Raw genomic sequence first — 21,700 nt, forward strand, 5'->3', positions numbered from 1 at the left:
CTCCAGCAACACTAGAATACAGATCCCGGCTCACCTTCGATGCTGGATAACTGTTCAATGGAGCTCACCCGAAAGTGGTACAACTCCTTTACCTGCAAGTAATACTGTTCCGTCTTCGCGACCACCATACCGACCATAATAAACGTTAAGTTATAATCTACCGCCGACAGATAGGAACTCCGAAAGGAAAATCGTTGCCTCTTTCCCATCTCAAAGGACCAAAGGATTGACATGAACATTCTTAGCAAAGTTCCCAACGAATTATTATACCTTCTTCAAACAGAAACGGTCGGTACGGTTGTCCTCTTTTCTTCCTCCTTTAAGATTCAAAACAAATCGTTATTTAAAATTATTCATTGAATTCTCGGTTGGGTTTTCAAAAGGTCGTAGGCGACAAAAGTAAACAAAGTGAATTATCTACATCATACCACTCAACTCTTACATATCTATCATAGCACACAAACGCGATTCTCTAAAACTGTAGAAATCGGTTAACCTTCCGGAAGTCGCGCTAATGCACTGAGTTCACGCTGCTCCGAAAATCTAGTGCTCGTTCAGTGGACCATTTCACAGTGGGACGAGCCCGGGCTTAAGTCCATATATGAATGTTATGCGATATTCTCGCTAGTATTTTTCTCTTATCAGCAGAGCCATCGGAGACAATTTTGCGAGATTTTAAGTGATTTGAACGTAAAATGAATTTTTGGCAGCTTTTTAAGGGCATATTTCAGGTGTTTTTTGCATAATTTGACCATAGGAACTACATCCGGTTATTTTCATTTTTCAAAGAAATGGTTGATTTTATGCATTGCATTACTTCACCAAAATTATCCGTGTGATAAAACGACATAACAAAATCGCCAAAAATAAGTCACTAGTTGGGTTAGTTAGTGTTTAGATAACTGTTTGTCATAAATTTTTATTGAATTCGAACTTCTAATGCGATAACAACAACGCCCGTGAATGCCCGCGATCACACTATACTCATTCGAAAGCTTTTAATTTTCTCTTTAAAATGAGTATATGCTAGTTTTGCGAATAGTTGCGATAAGCAGTCAAAATTTTAAAAAACTGTGAATGGAGACGCATGGTTATTACTGATATTGAATTTGAATAATCACTTTATAGCTAGAATAATGACGCGAATACATGCACAACTGTCAAATAGTATTGAGAGTATGTTGAACAAGGGTTTTACTAGTGATCAAGAGTAAGGAGCCGAGTGGGAAGTATGTTTTTTAAATGGTAGAGGCATTAAGAATGTTTGAAAAGCAGTAAAAATTTTCAACCATCTGAAATAGGTTATAAAATGTTTCTGGAACTATTTCTTACTGACTTGCGCAATAACTGTCAAATAGAGTGAATACAGTTGAGCTCTAGTCGTTTGGTGAGTGTATTTTGATTCGAATTTGTATAGCACTGATATAGCTTATAAGTAGCAATCTAAGCAATCTAAGTAACTTAAAACACACCTACGAAAAAAAAATCGTTGACCATCTTGTTGATTAGTGAATGCAATAAAACATTTCACTAAGACGCTCAAAATGTTTGTTTTGAAAATGATAGAAAATGTAGCTTTCATATCAAGTAACCCTTTAATGAATTAAATGTTCCAAAATTAGTCGAACACATCTTATTTGATCCGTGAAAACAAAATAGTCATTTCTGAAGCCCCATAATGAGATGTCCATTAATTCGTTTCAATATGGAAAATAAATTCCAAAATAACTATTGAAAAAAATCATTATAAAAGACAAAATATTTACTTTTGAGCCACTCTAATAAGTAGTGAAGCTAATTTCTATTTCTATATTTGGAATAGAAATTCAGCGCACAAAAACTTCTTTAAACAAACTTTTGAACATTCACAGCAAAATAATTTTTTGAGCCACCTTAACGTATAATGAATTTTTTTTGCATGTGTTAATATCAAAAATGATTTAGAACACGAAAATTAATATACACAAATTTTAAGAACGACTTCGAAATTTTTTTTTGAGACACCCTAATGATTAGTAAACGCTTATTTTTGAAATGTTTTAATATCAAAAACGAATTCAGCGTACCAAAATTACATAAAATCGTCCTATTTGAACCGATACGGCAAAGTTTGGACTTTAGTCCACCTTTTGTTCTAAGTCGTGCCACTGTGCATTTGCGAGACTTCCGGAGGATTAAGTATTTTTTGAATGGCAGGTAATACCGCAAATCATTTTTTTTCTCCAGAGACGTTCTACAAACAGCTTCGACACTGAGTCGTTTTTCGATATTTTTGCATAGAAAATTTACAGCAAGTTTTTCACATGACACACTATAATGTACAAGAGTTTTGATCAATTTGCTTCACGTAAAGTTTAAAAAAAAAATCGCAAATAAAGTTTTTTTTTTCACGCTGAAACCCTTACATCCCCTTAATTTAATTAATTTTATTATCATTATTCATTTTATTACTTTTATTCAATTCATTCATATTACTCATTTTTTTAATTTTATTAATAAAAATTTCATAAATATTATTTCTTTCATTAAATTTATTCATTACATTAATATTATTATTTGTATTAATTTCATTCATATAATTATTTTAATGAATTCGATTGATTAAATTCATTTTATTAATTTAATGCACATAATTAATTAATTAACTAATACTCAACTTAGTGCGCATAATTCATTAATTCAATTAGTTAATTTGACTCATTTAACTTATTAAATTTGTTTAATTAATTTAGTCATTTAATTTACATAATTTATTTAATGCAGTATTTTCATTTTGTTTATTTTATTCATTTTATTTTACTCATTGTATTCATTTTATTAATTTATTCGCTTTATTCATTTTAGTAATTTCACTCATTTTATTATTTATCTCAGTTCATACATTTTAAATTGTTTTTCAATTTTATTAATATTCTTAATTATGTGCAGTCATTTCTGTTATTATTTTAATCCAGTTTGTTAATTTAACTCAATTCATACTGTTTTACTAATTTTTCAATTTTTTTATTTTTCTATTTTTTTCATTTAAGGGCTGAATTAATTTAATTAATTTATTTTATTAATTTGATTTTAATTGATCGTTCTACTTACTTTATAAATTTTTCATCTTTTTAAATTTTGTTGCTTGATTATTGCCTTTCTCATATAGAAAGGTTATGCAATCACTCTGAAAAACGTCAACCTAATCCCATTCGACTCAGTTCGTCGAGATCGGAAAAAGTCTGTATGTGTGTGTATTTAAACTCATTTTTCTCAGAGACGGCTGGACCGATTTGCCCAAACTTAGTCTCAAATGAAAGGTGCAACCTTCCCATCGGCTGCTATTGAATTTTGGATCTATCGGAACTCTGGTTCCGGAATTACGGGTTTAAGAGTGCGGCCACACAGAAATTTCTCATATAAACTATAGGAAAAATTAAAAATAGAATTTTTATTTTTGATGTTAAATGTCTTCAAGGTTCATGAAAAATTTGACGACGATTCACTTTTTTGGATTTTGGCAAAATTTTGCCTTTCTCATATAGAGAGGTTATGCAATCACTCTGAAAAACGTCAACCTAATCCCGGCAATTTTTTTTTGTCTCGTAAGGTTTCTGGATTTTAACAGGGTCGTAGTTGATGGTTTAAGGAGAGGGGTTACACCCCCCCCCCCTCTACTGTTCACTCCCCTCCCTTAAAAATCTCCTTAAATCACCCCTCAAACCACCACGCCATCCAGCCCTTATACCCCTCCCTTTCAACCCCATCATCTTTAAACCACCACTATATCACAAAGCATACCAATTTAAGCTGGGGAGTCGTTCGTTCATGGGACTTTCGCCCTCCTCACATACCCACCCCCGCATGACAAAATGAGTTAGCAAGCAGATAACATTGATCTAATGCTGATTAGGCTAATGAAGTACGATAATTTTTTTTGTTTCAAGTGTTTCACCGTCGACACGTAGCTCATCAAGTTCGTGGCTGGCAAGCCATTGTGTATAAGTGCAAAGTGTACTAAGAATGTAATGGACATTTCCACAATTATGTTGAACATAAAAAGCCTCCGTGCCATAGTTTAGAGAAATGAGAATGGCACAGTTGCACCGCTAGGTGGATTAAAACAGGTTTTTTTTAAATTTCATTTGTTTTTTTTCTCCCGGTGTTGACGTATAGACTCCGGACATCTGACAAGATTGGTAGATTTGCTGAAACCGATTGGAAGCACAATTCATTCTGTTCAAGATTTGCGGCTCGGTGCATGAAATTAGCGGGAACCAATCACGAACGAGCTTCGGTCGGGTGTTTAAAAATCTGTCTTTTCCATATATATGCATCTTTCCACCCAAAATAAACCCTAGCATCCCTCGCGCACTACTACTTACCCACAGTGTGTTTTATGCTCGACTCAGCTTACGTTCAACGCAAAATGTATCGACCATCGAAAGAAAATAGTTTGCTTTCTTCGTAAAAGTAGCTTCGAATGAATTGTACGAAGCGATCATGGTGCAGATAATAACTGCTTTAACAAAATCCATTATTTCCGTTATTGTCAGTTACTGTAAATTCTATAGAATTAGTTTAACAACATTGTCTTCCAAACAGATAGCGCCAAAATCTATTTTTTCATAAATACAACGGAACGTTAAGAAAGCTGGTGAAATTCCAGCTATAAATTTTGAAACGGGTCACTATGTTGAAACGTTAGTAGTAGGTATTCTACTTCGAAATATTTCAGATTGTTCTAGATATTCGCTCAAATTATTGTTTATTTTTACTATCATTGATGGGAGAATCTTTGACCAAGATCATCGACTTGAATACGAAAAGATTGGCTGAAAAATTAAACAAACTGAGAAAAATAATTTCACAACTATGCGGACAATGATCGTCAGGTAAATTAAGTAATTAGATGAATTTTTCGAATTCAATTCTTTTTCATATATTTGTTCGTCTTGAGAAGGACGGATTTGTTGCTTCGGTTTGTTGCCATGGCTCGGACGGACGGTGTCAGTGTCATTTGAAATGGGGTGGTCAGTAGAAGACAGAAATTGGTTAATGACGCTATTTTGAAACCCAAGATAACAATTTCCGGGGAAAAGTGAAAACCATCATTAATAATGATGTCATTGTAATGAGGGTGGTTAATAGAATACGGAAATCGTTTATTGACGTCATTTTGAAAACCAAGATGGCGGCTTCCGGTTACCACAAAACTGCAACAACTATCATCAATATGGGTATCATTTGAAAGGAGATGGTCAGCAGAAGACGGAAAGTGTTGATTGACGCCATTTTGAAAACCAAGATGATAGTTTCCGGTTAGCACAAAACAGTGAAAACATTCATCAATAATGATTGTCATTGTAGAACGGGTGGTCAGCACAAGACTGGACTGAGCAAACTAATTTCTTTGTTTGTTTAGTGTTTATTTGAACAAACGGGGAACCAATCCACTGGGTATTCAATGTGCGTGGGGAATACGCATGATCTTGTTTGTGTTGCATGTATGAAGATTGAGAGGTTGCGATCGTCATATCAGCTCGAAGAGCAAATGTTTTATTGTCATATTCATTGGTTTACCTTTGATCCAGTACATCATCGATCAATTATGATATTTGTTTTCATTGTATTGTACATACATAGAAGGTAGTTTCCGGAATCGTAATCCCCAATAAAACGCTCGGGTTTTGTAACGGGAGACTACCTTCTGTCAAACGGTTGACCAAAGTCAACAAATTATAATTTTCGTTTAGTCCTCGTCTGCCTTTCGTCTATACGTATGCGATCAGGGAATTCTGACGGGTTTTTGGTCGATAAGCGAATCGTAGCAACGAGCGAATGGATAATTCTGCTAATGAGCTGGCTATTAATGTTAACCGATTTTGTGTGTAGAAATAAGGTAGATATTTAGGTACTTTTAAACACTAGCTTAGGTTACTTTTAAATTCAATTATCTAATTATAATTATTTTATAGAAATTAGCTTCAAACACTGGGATCAAGGGAATATTTTTTTCTTACTCAATGCGATGACAGTTTGACACTCGTCCCAAGGTGTTACCTGTCACCTCCAGGTGTGCTCCGTCGTTGACTGACTTAGTGTGCGAGGGCCAATGTGTTGGAATAGCAAGGTGCGCACTAGCCGAGTAGAGTCGGGTAACACTCCCCCCGGGTACGCCAGCCTCCAGGTTGGCTAACTACTTCTCGCGCCGAACGTCCAATACTGCCAACTTCGAAGTGGGTCGCTCGTACACGCCTACAGCTGTCCGCACTGTAGCCGATCGTATCTGGCCGTCCTTGTCAGCATGGGTCTGGGAAATATTTCCCATGGGCCAGCAATTCCGGGGTAGCTTATTGTCAGCGAGAACCACAACGTCACCAACAGCAAACGGTTCCGTATGGACGAACCATTTTGTCCTCCTCGTAATTTCTGGCAGGTAGTCGGATAACCACCCCGAGCAAAGTCTGATATCAAATTGAAAACTAAACTTGATGTTGTGATGTTTGCAGATAATGCTTACTCAGGTTGCTATCGTTTTGGTCGTTTTAACGGTTAAAAGATCAAAATCGAGAGCAGAAAAAATGTCCTTTGACATCAAACAGAAAACTATTTCTGCTATCAGTGAGAGCTAATAGAAAACTTAATTTGATGTAGAATTTTATATGTTGATAACAGGCCAAGTATTCAATTTGATGTTTTGCCAACGTAATGAAAACAAAACTGCAACAACATAATCAGTTATTGATTTGCTTTAAAATACACCTGTGAAAACAAAATTTCACTAGCATATTCTGATGTAGATTTGCTTTCAGATTGATATATTGAAAACAAAATTTCATCAGTATATATTCATTCCCATAATGCTCTGACAAACCATCCGAATTTCGTTCGGAATTACAGATGGCTTGGCTGGGCGTTATGTTGTAATTGGCTTTCGAATAAGTAAGAAAAGCTAGACTGTTAATACATACGTATACATTAAGTTTTATAAGGAAATCAGAAAATCCAACGTTAAATTCAAATTCAAATACAGCAATGGATCAACTATCTCGATAGTCCAAATTAATCTACGACGAGTTATATCGGTTGAAGTTACTGATGACAGTCTGCATTAATCGATTGCATTTTGAAGCTACTTCACGTGCCTTCAATACATTGTCATGCAACAAGAGACGTCTTTCAATTAAACAATCTAAAAATAAACAATTAAAGTTGTAGAGTTTTGAAATATGTATATATTAATACATTACCATTGACAAATTTTACTTTGTTTTTTTCCAGTGCTGTACGCACAGGGATTGTGCTGTTTTCAGCCTTCGATTGGCCATCAGCAATAGATTGAAGGTTTTTTTTATGACGTCCTTTTGGATTGTTCGATGTGCGTCCTGTCACTGATCTCCCTGCGAATCCCTCAGGCCAGATTGCATACGTGAGAAGCTTGACAAAGATATAGTCACTGTCCTTTGCAACTACAGACATCTTCGATATTTTGTCGGCGCTTGGACAACCTGGGAATACTTCTACATTTTCAAAAGGTTTATGAGTTACAGGCAAAAGTTTCGACAGCAAGGCCTGCTGCATTGCGGCGTGGGACCGTTCGAGATTGCTCTTTCGTTTTTTCAAAAACATGTTATGCTTTCGTAATTCAGCATTTTCAGCCTTTAATTTTGCCATTTCCTCCGCCAAGCATTCTGAATAATAGCATGAAAGAGATAAGTATTATTTTTCCAATGAAGCATTTCGCAATTAAAACCCTAGTGAAACTTTGCTTGTTTGAATTTTCAAGCTATACATAATAATGTTTCTCATTAGTGGTGTAATCTTGATAAACTATTTACCTGAATCAACGATCTTTTCCTGGCAAGAAGTCAAACCGAACTCAGTTGCCTCCAACTCGTCATCATCAAAACCATACAGATCGTTTTCGATATCTGAATCGCCAGAATTATCTTCAAAATCGTCAGCAATAACGCGTCCGACCTTTGAATCTCGAGATCGGCTTGGCCCAGCTTGTGGTGCCTCTTCCGGCTCAATTTTTCCTGTTATTGGTTGCTGTGGAACTTTAACAATCGGTGCCAATTTACGAATGGACCTCGGTTTTGTAAATCCATGATTTTCGGAAGTTGCACTCTCGGACTGAGCATTGTTATCGATTATTTCCACAAGTGCCAGTTTTTTGGTGTCAGGCTCGCAACTCAACTCGCCGGATCTAGTCGATTTCTAAGGAAAAAGATATAGGGAGAGGTTATGATTTTGAGAAATCAGATTGATTCTTGTATTGACTCACCTGTAATTCTGATAGATCATTCAGTATAAACTCCGAGTTCCTCTCGTTGGATACTTGAAGCACGCGTTTTTTTGATGCATTAACGCGTTTGCGGACCATTTTAACGCACTGCAAAAAAAATTTCTCATTCACGAGCTACACGCGAGACAATGACGATTGAAATGTTCCAGTGTTGTCAGAAGGTTTTATATAATATGGGAAAGTATTAATATAAATAAAAAATCGGTTATCATCGGTATGAAATAGAAATTCGCCGAACTTAAGCGATTTCGGAAACGATTGCTGTTCTTGAGTCGGAAGTCCTATAGAAATCCGACAGTTTCCTGAATCAATTTTCGGATGATTTAATTGAGAAAGATGAGGACACTTTTCAAACAGATGCATGTTTAAGTGATAATAATTATCTATTTTCAATTAAAGGAAGTACAATTATATAAAAATTGGTATTTATCGGCATAAAAAACAAACAATCGGTATATTTATAAGCTTCATTGGTATATCAGTATTTAGCACGAAAACCGGTATCAATTCCGATAAATGGGTATATCTGGCAACGTTCATTGATATGAGAAATGTCCATAGTTGTTTGTATGAATGGAGGTCGTCTAAAATTTTCATTACAGTAAATCCCTACCAATAAGGACGTTTTGATTCCGAGCTAATATATTTAGGCTGTGAACCATTTTTAACTTTTGGTTTTAAATCTGGCGCTTTAAAAGTTATTTGTTAAATAACCCTACTCTGGAGAATGGTTAAATTTGACAGCGCGAAAGTTAACTTTGACAGCTCGTTAGTTAATCTTTTGGAGAAAAAATGAAAAAAGTTGTGTCAAGCTTAGTTTAGGTTATTTCATGACGTTTCGAGACTACAACTGTCATACTTGATGTAACAAACAAAAAAATATTAAAATATCGACAAATGATCACACCTCTACAAATTCATGGGTTCCGCTGCAGTCAATTCTTAATCTCTATCCAAATGATATTTAATATTTAATTCTCTCGGTTGAATATAACCATTCGAGGAAAAAATAACTTTTAAACTGTAAAATTTTAACTAAATGTTAAAAAAAACTATATCCAGCATGCGCTTTTGCATTATTTGTGAAACGAATCATTCTACTTTCGTTTCCCCTTCAAAATAAACATATTTATTAGAGTTTATGTAAGAAGAGTGACAACAAGTGGTGCAAGTTAATAGACTTTACACCAACAAACATAAACAAAATGAACCGGATGAACATCTTATAACAAATCTCAATGGCTTGTTTACATGTGAGTTACCGTAAAACGGGGTATCTTTGACCACCGGGTTAAGTTTGATCAAATGAGACTTTTTCCAGTAATGTACGATAAGATGATTCCCTCTAACAAAATCATCGCAACAAAATACAAACCATATTCTAAACATGCTCAGCATCTACCGGCAACGATTATTTTGTCATTTAATGTACTTTTTATGAAAACAAATTCAAATTGAAAATGCAACTTTCATGCATCGTTCCAATCTGTACATTTCCTTGTATATTAATGAAATCAAACAACTTTAACTGAACTGATCACTTTTTTAGAAACCGAAAATATTTTTGTCCAATAATTTATTAAAAATATCCAAGATTTTTCTTGCTGGACTATTTTTCCGAAAAAGTTCGATAAAAGTCGGTCGTATCCTTCCAGGGAATTCTGTTTTCTTACGAGACGACCCAATTTCGGGCCATGCAGATATGGAATTTACACAACATTTGGAGCGTTATTTCTTATTTCGATAGACATATTTTGCTGATCAAAGTTACCCCGAAAACAACGAATGAAAATTTATAACAAATTTATTTTATTTTTATAGTAAAACGAAATAAATTACCAAACAATTTGGACGTTTTCCATCTATTGGTACCAGTATGCACTTGTTTTAAAAATTGATCAATGTTCCCCCGTTTTACGGTATGTGAGTTTTAATACAACAAATGAACATCCGTCATCTTGTAGAACTGAATTTGACAGTGGCATTTCAAAGAGCCCTTATTATTGGCTCGAATCAGAACTCGTCAAAATGTCAATTGAAAATAGGTTCATTCGGAGTGTTCATTTGTGTTTCTATTTTGCTAGCGTTGCCAATTTTATTTTGATTCCACCACCAAATGTGGCTACACCTCATCGGTTAAGCCGCATCATACTGGTACTCCTTAAACAGAGGTTCCTGAATGGTATCGGGCGGTTACCGAGCTTTCTAAAATTTAATCTGGGAAATAAAACTTTTCTGGCAACGCTACTGCACCCCGTTGAACTCTCTGAGTTCTACAAGATGACGACACGAATGAACTCATAATGAATGATGTGCATATTTGACAATTCTCGGTGGTTTGTTTACTTTGTCAGTTACGTGAGTGCGAGTGCAACGGATGCTCATCTGTTACATTCGAACTCATGTAATTTCCATGTAAACAAACCACCGAGAATTGTTAAACGAAGTTCATCCGGTTCATTTTGTGGGGTTATGCCGGTTGATGAAAAATCTAATTTCTCCACCTGGTCACCAGTTTGACACTACAAAATGAACTTTGCAGTTGGCTACTTTGCTGGTGTCATTCAAAATCAATATTTATAAATTATGAAGTATGAATGAATGTCACGATATTAGGAGAAAACTAGTCGATAAGTTTATATTGCTCAAACTTTGCATCCACCAGCCATACAAAATGAAAGTTCAATATTTTTTTCGTAACTGCATTTGAAATTTATTCAAGTTAAAGAATCGGTTATTCCGCGCGAAGTGATCAAAAAAGAAGCAAACTTGAAATCGACCTTCACGGATTTGAACTAAATTTGGAGAAATTTTTCATCTACGGCTAATATATAAAAACCCAAATTTTTGCGTCAATTGAACCACCCCTCGGACCATGGGAGCACCCCCTGTTTTAACAAATTGCCAGAACCCTAGATTTTCATTTGATCACTTTTCAGGTTCTATTTACTCTAGAATTAAACCGTAAGATGGCTTTTGAAGCAAATTGTTCAAGGAGTCTAGAAAAAATATAAATTTTTAGCGGCAGTGCTGCCAACTATATGATGTTTTCAGGTAAATATTAAAAGTTGATTTTTCTCTCAATGCATATATGTTAATTTTGAAAATTCTAATGCCATTGTGTTTTCAATATATTTTGAGCGCATCCTTACATAAACTGTTTTCAAAAATTGAGAAAATCTTCAAACGGTCATTAAAATCGACCCTGATCTGCTAGAAGCAAACCAAAAACGTAGTTATTCATCATTTATCGTCTACTTCACGATAAATTGGGTGAACTCAGAATACTCAAGTTGGTTTTTTTTATTGTTGTGCGTTGCGTTTTATATTGTGATTTTTTTGCTTCAAAACAGAGTATAGGCTGAAATTATATTGAGGTTATGTAAATGTATTTTTATGTAAAAATGTCTGAAAAACGCAATGGCATAAGATGGCTCCCATGGCCCGAGAGGTGATTCAATTGACACAAAAAATTGGGTTTTTTTATACTGGCCCTAGATGAACAGCTCCTCCAAATTTGGTTCAAATCCATGAAGGTCGATTACACGTGCCTTGATCACTTCGCGTGGGATGACCCGAATTGGTTTTCAAATGTCCGCTTAAAGAGATCACCTCATCAATCAGCTTCTACATATCGATTTTTTTTCTTCAATCGTTAGAATTATTATCAGAATATTCTTGAAAAGTTTGAGAATATAACTGAGTAACAACTCGTGCTTGTAAGTTTCCTTTGAGTTGATTTTTTGCATCTACAAACCTTAAAGCCCATTTTCCGAAAATCATGTTTTCCAAAATTAATGGCTCACGTGCGTACGTTGGATTCCGAATTTGTTTACATCCAATTACAAGGGAGTTACTGTTTGGTAATACAGTCTACATAGCATTGATCACCTGTCGTCCCTTTCCATAATTCAAAACAAAATATTTAATCGTATACTATATTCTGTCGATTTGCACCTAGCATCAGGATATTAGTAAAAACGAAGATTATATAAAAAACTAAGGCAACTTAAGACTGTTTTAGTTTTTGCCTAATACGACACTACACGGCGCGAGTGTATTGTTATGTGCCCGTTCCCTAGGTCTTTTATCTAGTTTGAACAAGATTGACCATATACCATAATGAATCGTCGAAATAAGCGGCATCATTATATGATGAATGAAAATTACGGGCGGAAATATGTGCGCAAGGTATGTGAGATCAGTTACCTTTCAACTATGCAGTACACATGATTTTTCTTTTAGTCTGCCACTCAAGGACGTAACTGTGCTCAATTTTGTGGACATACTTCAAGCACAGATGTTCGTATTGATGCAGTTTTGAAGAAGACAGTCAATTCATCCAGTGAATCGGACTATGATGGATTTGACGACATAGATGTAAATCATGACGACAAACTGATTTTTATAAACCAATCCCATTCTGATGAGAGCCAAAACTGCACAATTCCAATTACTTGAGCGGTGGATCTCGTGGATCAATCATCACAAGTGAATTCATCTGGCATTTTGAGTGAAAATTCATTAGTGGACAATAGTGATTGTTCCTCAAACGAAGAATTTGGTTCTTCAGAATACAATGTTCGTGAGGTAGGTTTTCAAAATAATTGTACATATTCTATCTTCCTATATTGGATCTTAACTTTGCTACACAGTATTGTCAACTGATACAAAATATCAACAATTTCTTATGTCGTTTTCGCTTAAGGTAGAAAATAACCGGATCTAACTGCTGTTAAACCGTTTGTTTTAAGCCAGTTTCGAACCTAGATTATGCGCCACTGAACCGAAAAACGGGTTGGGTTTTAACCTGAAATATATTTCGGGTTCGCTCACACCACCGCTGTTTTTCGAGAACCCTACTCAGTTGCATTAAAAACGTTTGTTTGAAGCAACTAGTCTGGGTTGGTTTCTAGGTTCTCAATCGAAAACTACATTGATATTAATTTCAAATTGCCGTAATATTCAAATACGCGTGTAATGCATTCTAGTTGAAAAAGCTTCTCAATTTTTTTTAACCATTCTTTATATTTCAGGATTCATTTGGACCGTTCGATAAACCATTTGAATTCAATGCTTCAATTCAAATTTACGATGTTTTGTACATGATACTTAACTTTTATGTAAAATTTAAGTTGACTCAGGAGGCTGTTGTACAGTTGCTAAGAATAATCAATCTGATTACCGGCGTAAAGAACTGTCCTGAAAGTTTTGAGGCGTTTGCTGCTGCATTTCCCAGCTCACATGATTCACATCGTGTGTACTTTTGTGTTGAATGCCAGTGCGAATATGGCTCTAATACTCCAAACAAGCAAGCTGTTTGTCCAGTTCCAGGTTGTAAATCAACCAAGTTCGATTTTTTCATGGTACTCCCCATCGAGAAGCAGTTGAAGGAAACTGTTCTAAAATACAGAACCGAAATACATGAATATGAACAATTAATCGAAGCAGACAATATTTCCGATATCAATCGGGGTAAAATGTTCACCAAAATTAAAGAAAATCGCGGCGGAAAATATATTACTTTATCCGTGAACACAGATGGAGCAGCAGCATATCGTTGGACGTTAAATAAACCTTGTTATCCTATTTTTATTGTGGTGAACAACCTACCACCTCGTTTACGCTTTAGCAAACATAATATAATTCTCGGTGCCATTTGGTTAAGCAAAGGAGATCCGAATATGTGCATGTTCTTCAAATACTTCTGCTTAGAAATGAAAAATCTTAGAAATGGACTAGAAATAGGCGAGGAAAAATACAATGTAGTTGTCCTACAAAGCTGTTTAGATACAGTGGCCAGATGCAAAGTGCAAGGAACTACACAGTTTAACGGAAAATACGGATGTTCTGTATGCCTTCACAGCGGAAAGGTAGTGAATGGAAATCAGATTCGCTATCCTGTACGACGAGTAGAACAAAGAGAGCATAATACAACTCGATGCATAATGCTGGAGGTTCACGAAACCAAAATTCCCAAGTTTGGAATTAGGAAATTGTCAGTATTCCTAGCAGTACCTGATTTCGACATAGTATTCGGTATTTTTTGTGTATTCATTTATTGCAAAGTTATTTGGAATATTATTACAGGTTTCCCCCCCGATTACATGCACAACGTCCTCTTAGGAGTAGTTAAACTGATGTGGGAGTTATTTACCGCGACATCCAATCACCACAAGCCGTTCTATATAGGATTACAACTAGAAGAAGTCGAGCAACGAATGCTCAGTATTCGTCCACCAAGTGCATTCTCACGGTATCCTGGAAAATTGGAAGACATGAAAAAGAACAAAGCCGCTGACTGGGAGAATGTTCTTTTTCACTATTTTTATCCTTGTTTTAGTGGAATTCTCCCAAAACCGTTTCTTGATCATTTCATGCTACTTTCCTCATCTATTTTTGAACTTCTAGATGTGCATCTCACTCCAAAGCAAATCACTGCTTGTGAAGTATCTCTCAATTGTTTTGCCAAAAAATTCTGCAAACTTTATGGAGAAGAAAATATGGTATTTAATATACATTTGTTGACACATTTATCGGAGAGTGCTAGAAACTTTGGCGCGTTGTGGAATTCATCCTTATTCCCATACGAAAATGCGAACGGAGTAATTTTACAGTACAGAACTGGTAATAATCACCCTGTCATTCAAATTAGCTCGAAATATTTTTTAAATAGAATATGTCAATACAAATTATCATCAAATTCTGAAATCAAGTTATGGCATTCTAAAATATGGAGCACGACCAAAAATACCGACTTACAGTACGATCAGCGGCTAGTTTATAGTGTACCAGAATATACTTGTATCGACGCTGATGTACATGAGAAGGAATTCAGTTACCATGACCGAATATTTATTGGGAATACTCAGTTTCGCACATACCAATCTTGTAAAGATCTTGGCTATGACGACTCGTTTGTTTATATAAACGATAAATTCTTCCGTATTGAACAGATTCTAATTTCTAAAAGCAACGCATCGTTTATTGTTGCAACAAAACTCAACACAACAAAACTATTCAAAAACATGTTTTCATATGTAGTAAGCGATATTTTGGTGCTTAAAAGAACTAATGCTAGTTTTCGACAGTGTGTTAACGTGTCCATAAAAACTAATGGAAACGTAATGAATTTTATTTCGATATGTAAATTTAACAGCCAAGTAGATTAAAAATGTAAAACTAATAATAATCATATATACCATGTGAATAAACAAACTAATAACTTTTTTTTCAGTTTTTATGCAATAAACTATTTTTGTTAAAATAAAATCCTCTAAGAAACCTACCGCAAAAGAATAACAAAATTTGATATCATATTTTGACAATCATACACAGAAATCAAAATAAGATTTCAATTTGATGCTGACAACAAAATTTGAAATCGATTTGCTGTTATTTTGATGTTGGGCTTTGCTCGGGACCTCTTCCAAAATCGGTTCGCGAGAATCTGAGATGTACGCCAATTTTGTCGGAGCGCAGCACCACTATCGTCCAACAGACAAAGTGGCTTCATACCGTTCGAGGTTTCCAGCAGGAAGTGATTCGGGGTAAGAGCGGGTGCGGAATCATCATCAATCGGAACATGTGTCAAAGGACGCGAGTTTACAGTGTTTTCGATTTCTGTAAGCAAGTTCCGGAGCACTTCATCAGTCGGCTTTCGTGATGGACATATGACCAGTAAATTGTTTTTTACAGAGCGTATGAGACGCTCCCAGCTTCCGCCCATATGTGGCGCCAACGGCGGATTAAATACCCACTCAGTATCTGGGCTTATAAACTCCTTTGTGATCATTTCCTGATCTATCTCCTCAACTAGCTTTTTTAGCTCCTTACTGGCTCCAACAAAGTTTGTACCCCGATCACTATAAATTTTCCTGGGACAACCACTCCGCGCAAAGCAATTTCGAAGGGCAATGATGCACGAATCAGTGGTAAGTGAGTGGACTACTTCGAGGTGGATTGCGCGAACTGTCTTCCAAGGGCGACTTCTACTGGGCCAAAATAATCTATGCCCACGTGTGTGAAGGGTCGGGAAAATGCAGCTAGTCTGGCCGCAGGAAGATCTGCCATGATCGGGTTCCGTGGCAATGAGGCTTCGTTCTTACAGCGTTGACAGTTACTGCGTATTGTTCGATAGCAGACACGGATTCGGGAAATGTAGAATTTTTGCCGTATCGCGTTGATCACGGTTTCATGATTTTGGTGGTGGTATTTGTTGTGATAGTGTTGCAAAATAAGAGTGGTTATGTGGTGATTACGAGAAAGAAGTATTGGACTTTTAGCATCCTCCGTAGCGAAATCGCAAGCAGCAATCCTACTTCGCATCCGCATTATGCCGCGGTCATCCAACCATGGCGTCAGTCGGTACAGCTGGCTCACTTTGGGAAGTGCTTTTTGAGGGTACTCAGTAAGTAAATTCACTTCTACGGGAAACGCTTCACGCTGAGTAAGACGCAGGATATACTCCTCGGCAAGAATCTCAATTACACGGCAGGCGACGAATTGCGAGTATCTGCGATGATCTGAGCGTATCCAGCACAGCACATCTCTGGAGTCTGACCAGTAAATACGCCTGTTGATTGGTATAGAAAGTGTCTCTTCGATTGCTTGAGCAAGCCTAGCACCAATTACAGCCGCCTGAAGCTCCAGCCTACGGATAGAGTGGTACTTCAATGGTGCGACTTTGGTTTTGGCTGCTCCGAGGCGGCATTCAACTTCTCCAGCATGCATGAAACGGAGGTACACTGCGGCCGCCATCCCATTCTCACTAGCATCTACGAAAGTAAGCAGCTGTACTTCGACGGCATCCTACGAAGACCGTGTTTGTCCATTGTCGTTTTGGATTGATGGATTGATGTTCCGAGGTTGGTTGGCACAGCTTAAAGTTGAGTGATCAATTCTGAAACATGAAGACTCCACGCTATCAACTGGAGGTGTACGCAGTTGATAGCAACGTGAAACCTGAACGTGCTCGACTTGCGGAAGAACTGCTAAGCAAATTTTCCATTTGTTGTACAAATCGTCATTGATTTCTTCGTCCCATTGGGTACCGGGACGCCAGATATCCTGCAGCAGAACTTTAAGATACATAAGGTAGTGAGCGATCAAACCAAGGGGATCGAAGATCGTCATAAGTACACGGAGAACCTCACGTTTCGTGGGGCATCGTTGACCTGACAATAAGGCGCTGTCATAACGGTTCCATCCAACCTAGTAAGTGAAAACATTCTTTTCCGTACACCACCACATCCCAAGCACTTTCTCGGTGGACAATTCGGGCGAGAGATCCAGATTTTTCTCGTCGGTCTTATCTTGTTTTAAACACCCCAAGACCCGTTTGGAATTACTGATCCAGTTGCGGATTTCAAAACCACCTCGAGAGTGTACAATAGAGTGACAGGAAAAAAATGACCCCTATTGGCCCACCCCTTAGTCAATTTCTAGTCCTACCAGGAGTATTTGCTCCAAATTTGAGGCAAATCGGACAAGTCTAGCTACCGGACCAACATGCCTGAAGTTTGTATGAGATTTTTCGACAATTTACATGGAGAAAAGTCACTTGCTCACATGTTCGCTGCTAGGTGGCACTGTTCGCATCGTATTATCACTGTAAGTGAAAATAAGAAAGATAATTTAATTGTCTACAACTTTGTCGAAGACTGCTAGTGAATCCAGCTTTGTTAAAAGAAGTTATTAAACTTTTAGCGAATTGATGTCTGAGTCAGTTTTTCATGGGGCCTAGCAGTGCATGGTTGTGTATCAGTACTCGATTCCCACGAACTACACATTTTTGTGAAATAACCGTTAGATTTAGCTCAATAGTATGTTCAGAAGAATTGTAATAAATAATAGGAGTCATGTTGTGGTTAGAAAATTTTAGTTCCACATTGTACCGCGTAGAGGGCGCCAACACTAACTTTTCAACGGAGAGAGATAGAAATTAGGTGTCTTCCACAAAGTTGTAGAACAGGAATTTTGCAATAATTCTCCCGAACATTCCAATATTCTATCTCTCTTCTATGAAAAGTTAGTGTTGGCGCCCTCTATGCGGTCACATTTGGAACTAAAATTTTCCAACCAAAACATAACTCGTATTATGTGGTATAGCTCTTCTGAACATACCATTGAGACAAACCTAACGATTATTTCACAAAAATGTATAGTTCCTGGAAATCGAGTACTGATACACAACCATGCACTGCTAGGCCCCATGGAAAACTGACTCCGACATCACTTCGTTAAAATTTGAATAACTTCTTTTACCAAAGCCGGATTGACTAGCAGTCTTCGACAGAGTTGTAGACAATTAAATTATCTTTCTTATTTTTACTTAAAGTGATAATACGATGCATGGAGTTCCACCTAGCGGCAAAAATGCGAGTTAGTGGGGTTTCTCCATGTAAATTGACTTGTCCGATTTGCTTCAAATTTGGTGCAAGAACTCCTGGTGAGACTAGGAATCAAATCAGGGGTGGGCCGATTATGTTTTCAAAAATTCATTATTTTTCTGGGCAGTCGAGTGTACATAGTGCACGTCCTCTGCAATGCGAATGGCATCTTGTTCCGAATTAGTGCTAACCAGCATGTCATCAACGTAGTGTCGCTTTATTATAACCTTCGCCGCTGTAGGAAACTCGTGAGAAAATCGTTCAGCGTTTAAAGTCATCGCATACTGCGCGCTGCTAGGCGAACAGCAGGCACCGAACGTCATCACGCTCATGACGTAGGTCGCCAAATTGCCGTCCTTGTCGGTCCAGAAAAAGCGTTGACACTGTTGGTCTTCGTCACGGATACGTATCTGGTGGAACATCTCGCGTACGTCCCCAGCTAGGCCTATTCGCCCTTCTCGAAATTGAAGCAGAATAGCAAATAACGAGCAAAGGTAATCTGGTCCTTTTAGCAGAGCGGAGTTCAATGAGATCCTGAAACTTTTGGCCGCTGCGTCCCAAACCAATCGCACTTTTCCGGGCTTATTCGGGTTTGTTACCGGGAACACAGGAAGATACCAGACGAGCAGAAACGTTTTTCTGAGTTCGTCGTCGCTAAGTTTCCTTGCATACCCTTTCGCAACGTAGTCGGAAATCATCTATTGGAGTGTCTCCGCTAAGAACGGGTCTTTGTCCATTCGTGTAATAAGGCTTTGGTGTCAACGAAGAGCCATTTCTTAGGTAGTTTCCTAAGAAATGGCTTCCTTTCCTACTTTATTATTTATTGGCATGTTAACCATGTTTTTTCGTGAGTATAATAATATGGCAGCTTCATTATTGACGTAAAGTGAACTAAACCAGAAATCCTTTCTTTGTGTCTTACATTTGGCGCATATTCTGGGCATATTGTTATTTTAAATTAAATTAGTTTCATTTCATACTTATTGTTTTCCACCTTCCTCTATAATTAGCATAAAAAGTTCGCGCGCATGTCGTCGGTTACATATTCAACATACAAAGAAAGACGTTGCACGTATTTTGGTAGTGCTTATTTCATACCAATCGCGTAGAAAAAACCAATACATAATTTTCCTTTCATTTCTCATAATAATACAAAAAGTTGTACGCGATAAATAACATTTGTATTATGAAATCTTCAATTACATAAATATTAGCATATCTATTCCCATTAGCATCTTGTGACAATAAAGGTAATCGCTTTGCATTGCATTATATTGTTCTTGTAATGTCGTGTTTCACTGGAATAAAGAAACAAGAAATAATAAAATTGTTCACATGCCGTTTGAATCAATTTTACATGAGTAACACTCCCGACTGTCGACGCAAGTTGTTTATTTTTGCAAGCCGAGATTTCCCAAATTAATTCAACAAACGAAAATCTATCATAAATTCTCAGCAGCTGGCTACCCAGAGTAATTAACAGATAACACTTCTGGAACTTGCATAGATCATACCACTCCATCCTAGTAACCAAAACTTCTTCCTGTGGTAAACGTGGAGATACAGAGGTATAAAGTAAAAGCGTAGACGGCGCCGTTATTGACATTTCAAAGCATAGAACTCTCGAAACGCGCAATTTCGTAATTACCACCCCATAATTGACCAGATCCAGCGAAATTACACAGAGAACAAGGGGTGAGTCGCTTAGAACAATGTGCCATACACACTGTATCACCTACGATAACACAATATAAGATTACGATTCACAGTAATGCACGATCATTTCATTCGTTACCACAATGTGTGGCACAATGAGGCACACTTTTGGAAACTCAAAAACTGTCAACAAAGTGTAGTTGAATAATCATATCAACCATTGCTTTTGTTTTACTGAACACCATGGCACATCGTGGCACACAGTGGCACATTGCCGCACAAGCTACCACGCTGTTTGTTTGTGAGCACAATTCGATTTGTGCTAAGCGACTCACCCCTTGACAGAGAATCAATGAAGGGGGTGTGGGAGTAGCTATCGCCCTATTCAATGTTTTTTGATAAAAAAAAATCGAAAATAGTTCGGTATAGGTGAAAACTTTCAACTCATCTCAGCCAGAGTTGCCGATATGGTGCATCAAACGAACACTAAATGATGAAAAGTATTAAATATGGTTCCGTTACAGATTTGTTTCTTTTCTCATTCGTATTAAGCTGTAATGAAGCGAACGGATCATCTTCTTAAAGGGCTGTACAGTACCACATAAAATTTACAAATATATTTGTGAGCTGTACACGGCTAGTGGATGAATCAGTTTGTGTCGTTACGTGCTACTAGCAAAGTTAATTATTTATATTTCCGATGGTTGGAAAGTAGCATACACAACAAAAAACGGAATTTAAAACACTCAACCGAAACTCTTTTGTGATTGGTTGCTGCTAATAGCATGCACCGAGCCGCAAATCTTGAACAGAAAAAAATGAGATTTTAGTTGGTTTGTACTAGACTACATTTTAACTTCGCGAGAGAAGGTGATTATTAGAATTTGGACGGCTTCGTGGACTGACTTTGTTAATTAGTTTGTGCAGCTCCATACTAGGCTTGGGGATCAATTGGAACAATTATCTCTCACCAGGTGAATTTTTTTTTGAAAACTGATTAGCTCTGAACAGCGCTATTAAATCATCTACCAAGAATTAAATTCAAAAATCTTTTCATTCGCTCACACAAATACAGGAAAAAACACAATAGTGGAGAACAATTTTGGTAAAAATTATTTTTTCTCCATTAAGGAGAAAATCATTAAGTTAGTGTCGGTTGCTAATGAGACGAAGTCGAAACGCAAATTACATTACTAATATACCATAGGTATCTTGCAAATATCTTTTATTTCAAGCGTAGAAGACCCTGCAGAAAATCTGCTAAAGGCATAACAAACGTAAAGAAATGTCATAAAATCATCATAAAAATCACAAAAAAAACTGATTTCAAGGGATCTTTCACACAAGATGATTTTGAACTTGA

At 36.8% G+C, this 21,700-nt stretch overlaps 2 protein-coding genes across 5 annotated transcripts in view; both read right to left on the bottom strand.

Moving 5' to 3' along the window:
* Positions 1-21,700, bottom strand: part of LOC131678279 (embryonic polarity protein dorsal) — a 163,830-nt gene that overhangs the window by 91,424 nt on the left and 50,706 nt on the right. The window lies entirely within an intron of this gene.
* LOC131678285 (uncharacterized) lies at positions 7,148-8,547 on the bottom strand. The gene is made up of 3 exons (XM_058958323.1): positions 8,270-8,547; positions 7,821-8,202; positions 7,148-7,673 (listed from the first exon to the last, which is right to left on the bottom strand). Exons 1-3 carry the CDS (start codon positions 8,366-8,368, stop codon positions 7,189-7,191), a joined length of 966 nt encoding a protein of 321 aa, XP_058814306.1. The 5' UTR covers positions 8,369-8,547; the 3' UTR covers positions 7,148-7,188.

The sequence above is a fragment of the Topomyia yanbarensis genome, chromosome 2, assembly GCF_030247195.1.
Source record: "Topomyia yanbarensis strain Yona2022 chromosome 2, ASM3024719v1, whole genome shotgun sequence".
Taxonomy (NCBI): domain Eukaryota; kingdom Metazoa; phylum Arthropoda; class Insecta; order Diptera; family Culicidae; genus Topomyia; species Topomyia yanbarensis.

Coding starts and splice junctions, on each gene's coding strand:
- LOC131678285 (XM_058958323.1), bottom strand. CDS start 8,368: ATGGTCCGCAAACGCGTTAATGCATCAAAAAAACGCGTGCTTCAAGTA. Junction 8,203..8,269: donor ATGATCTATCAGAATTACAG/GTGAGTCAATAC, acceptor CTTTTTCCTTAG/AAATCGACTAGATCCGGCGA. Junction 7,674..7,820: donor GGAAAAGATCGTTGATTCAG/GTAAATAGTTTA, acceptor GCTATTATTCAG/AATGCTTGGCGGAGGAAATG.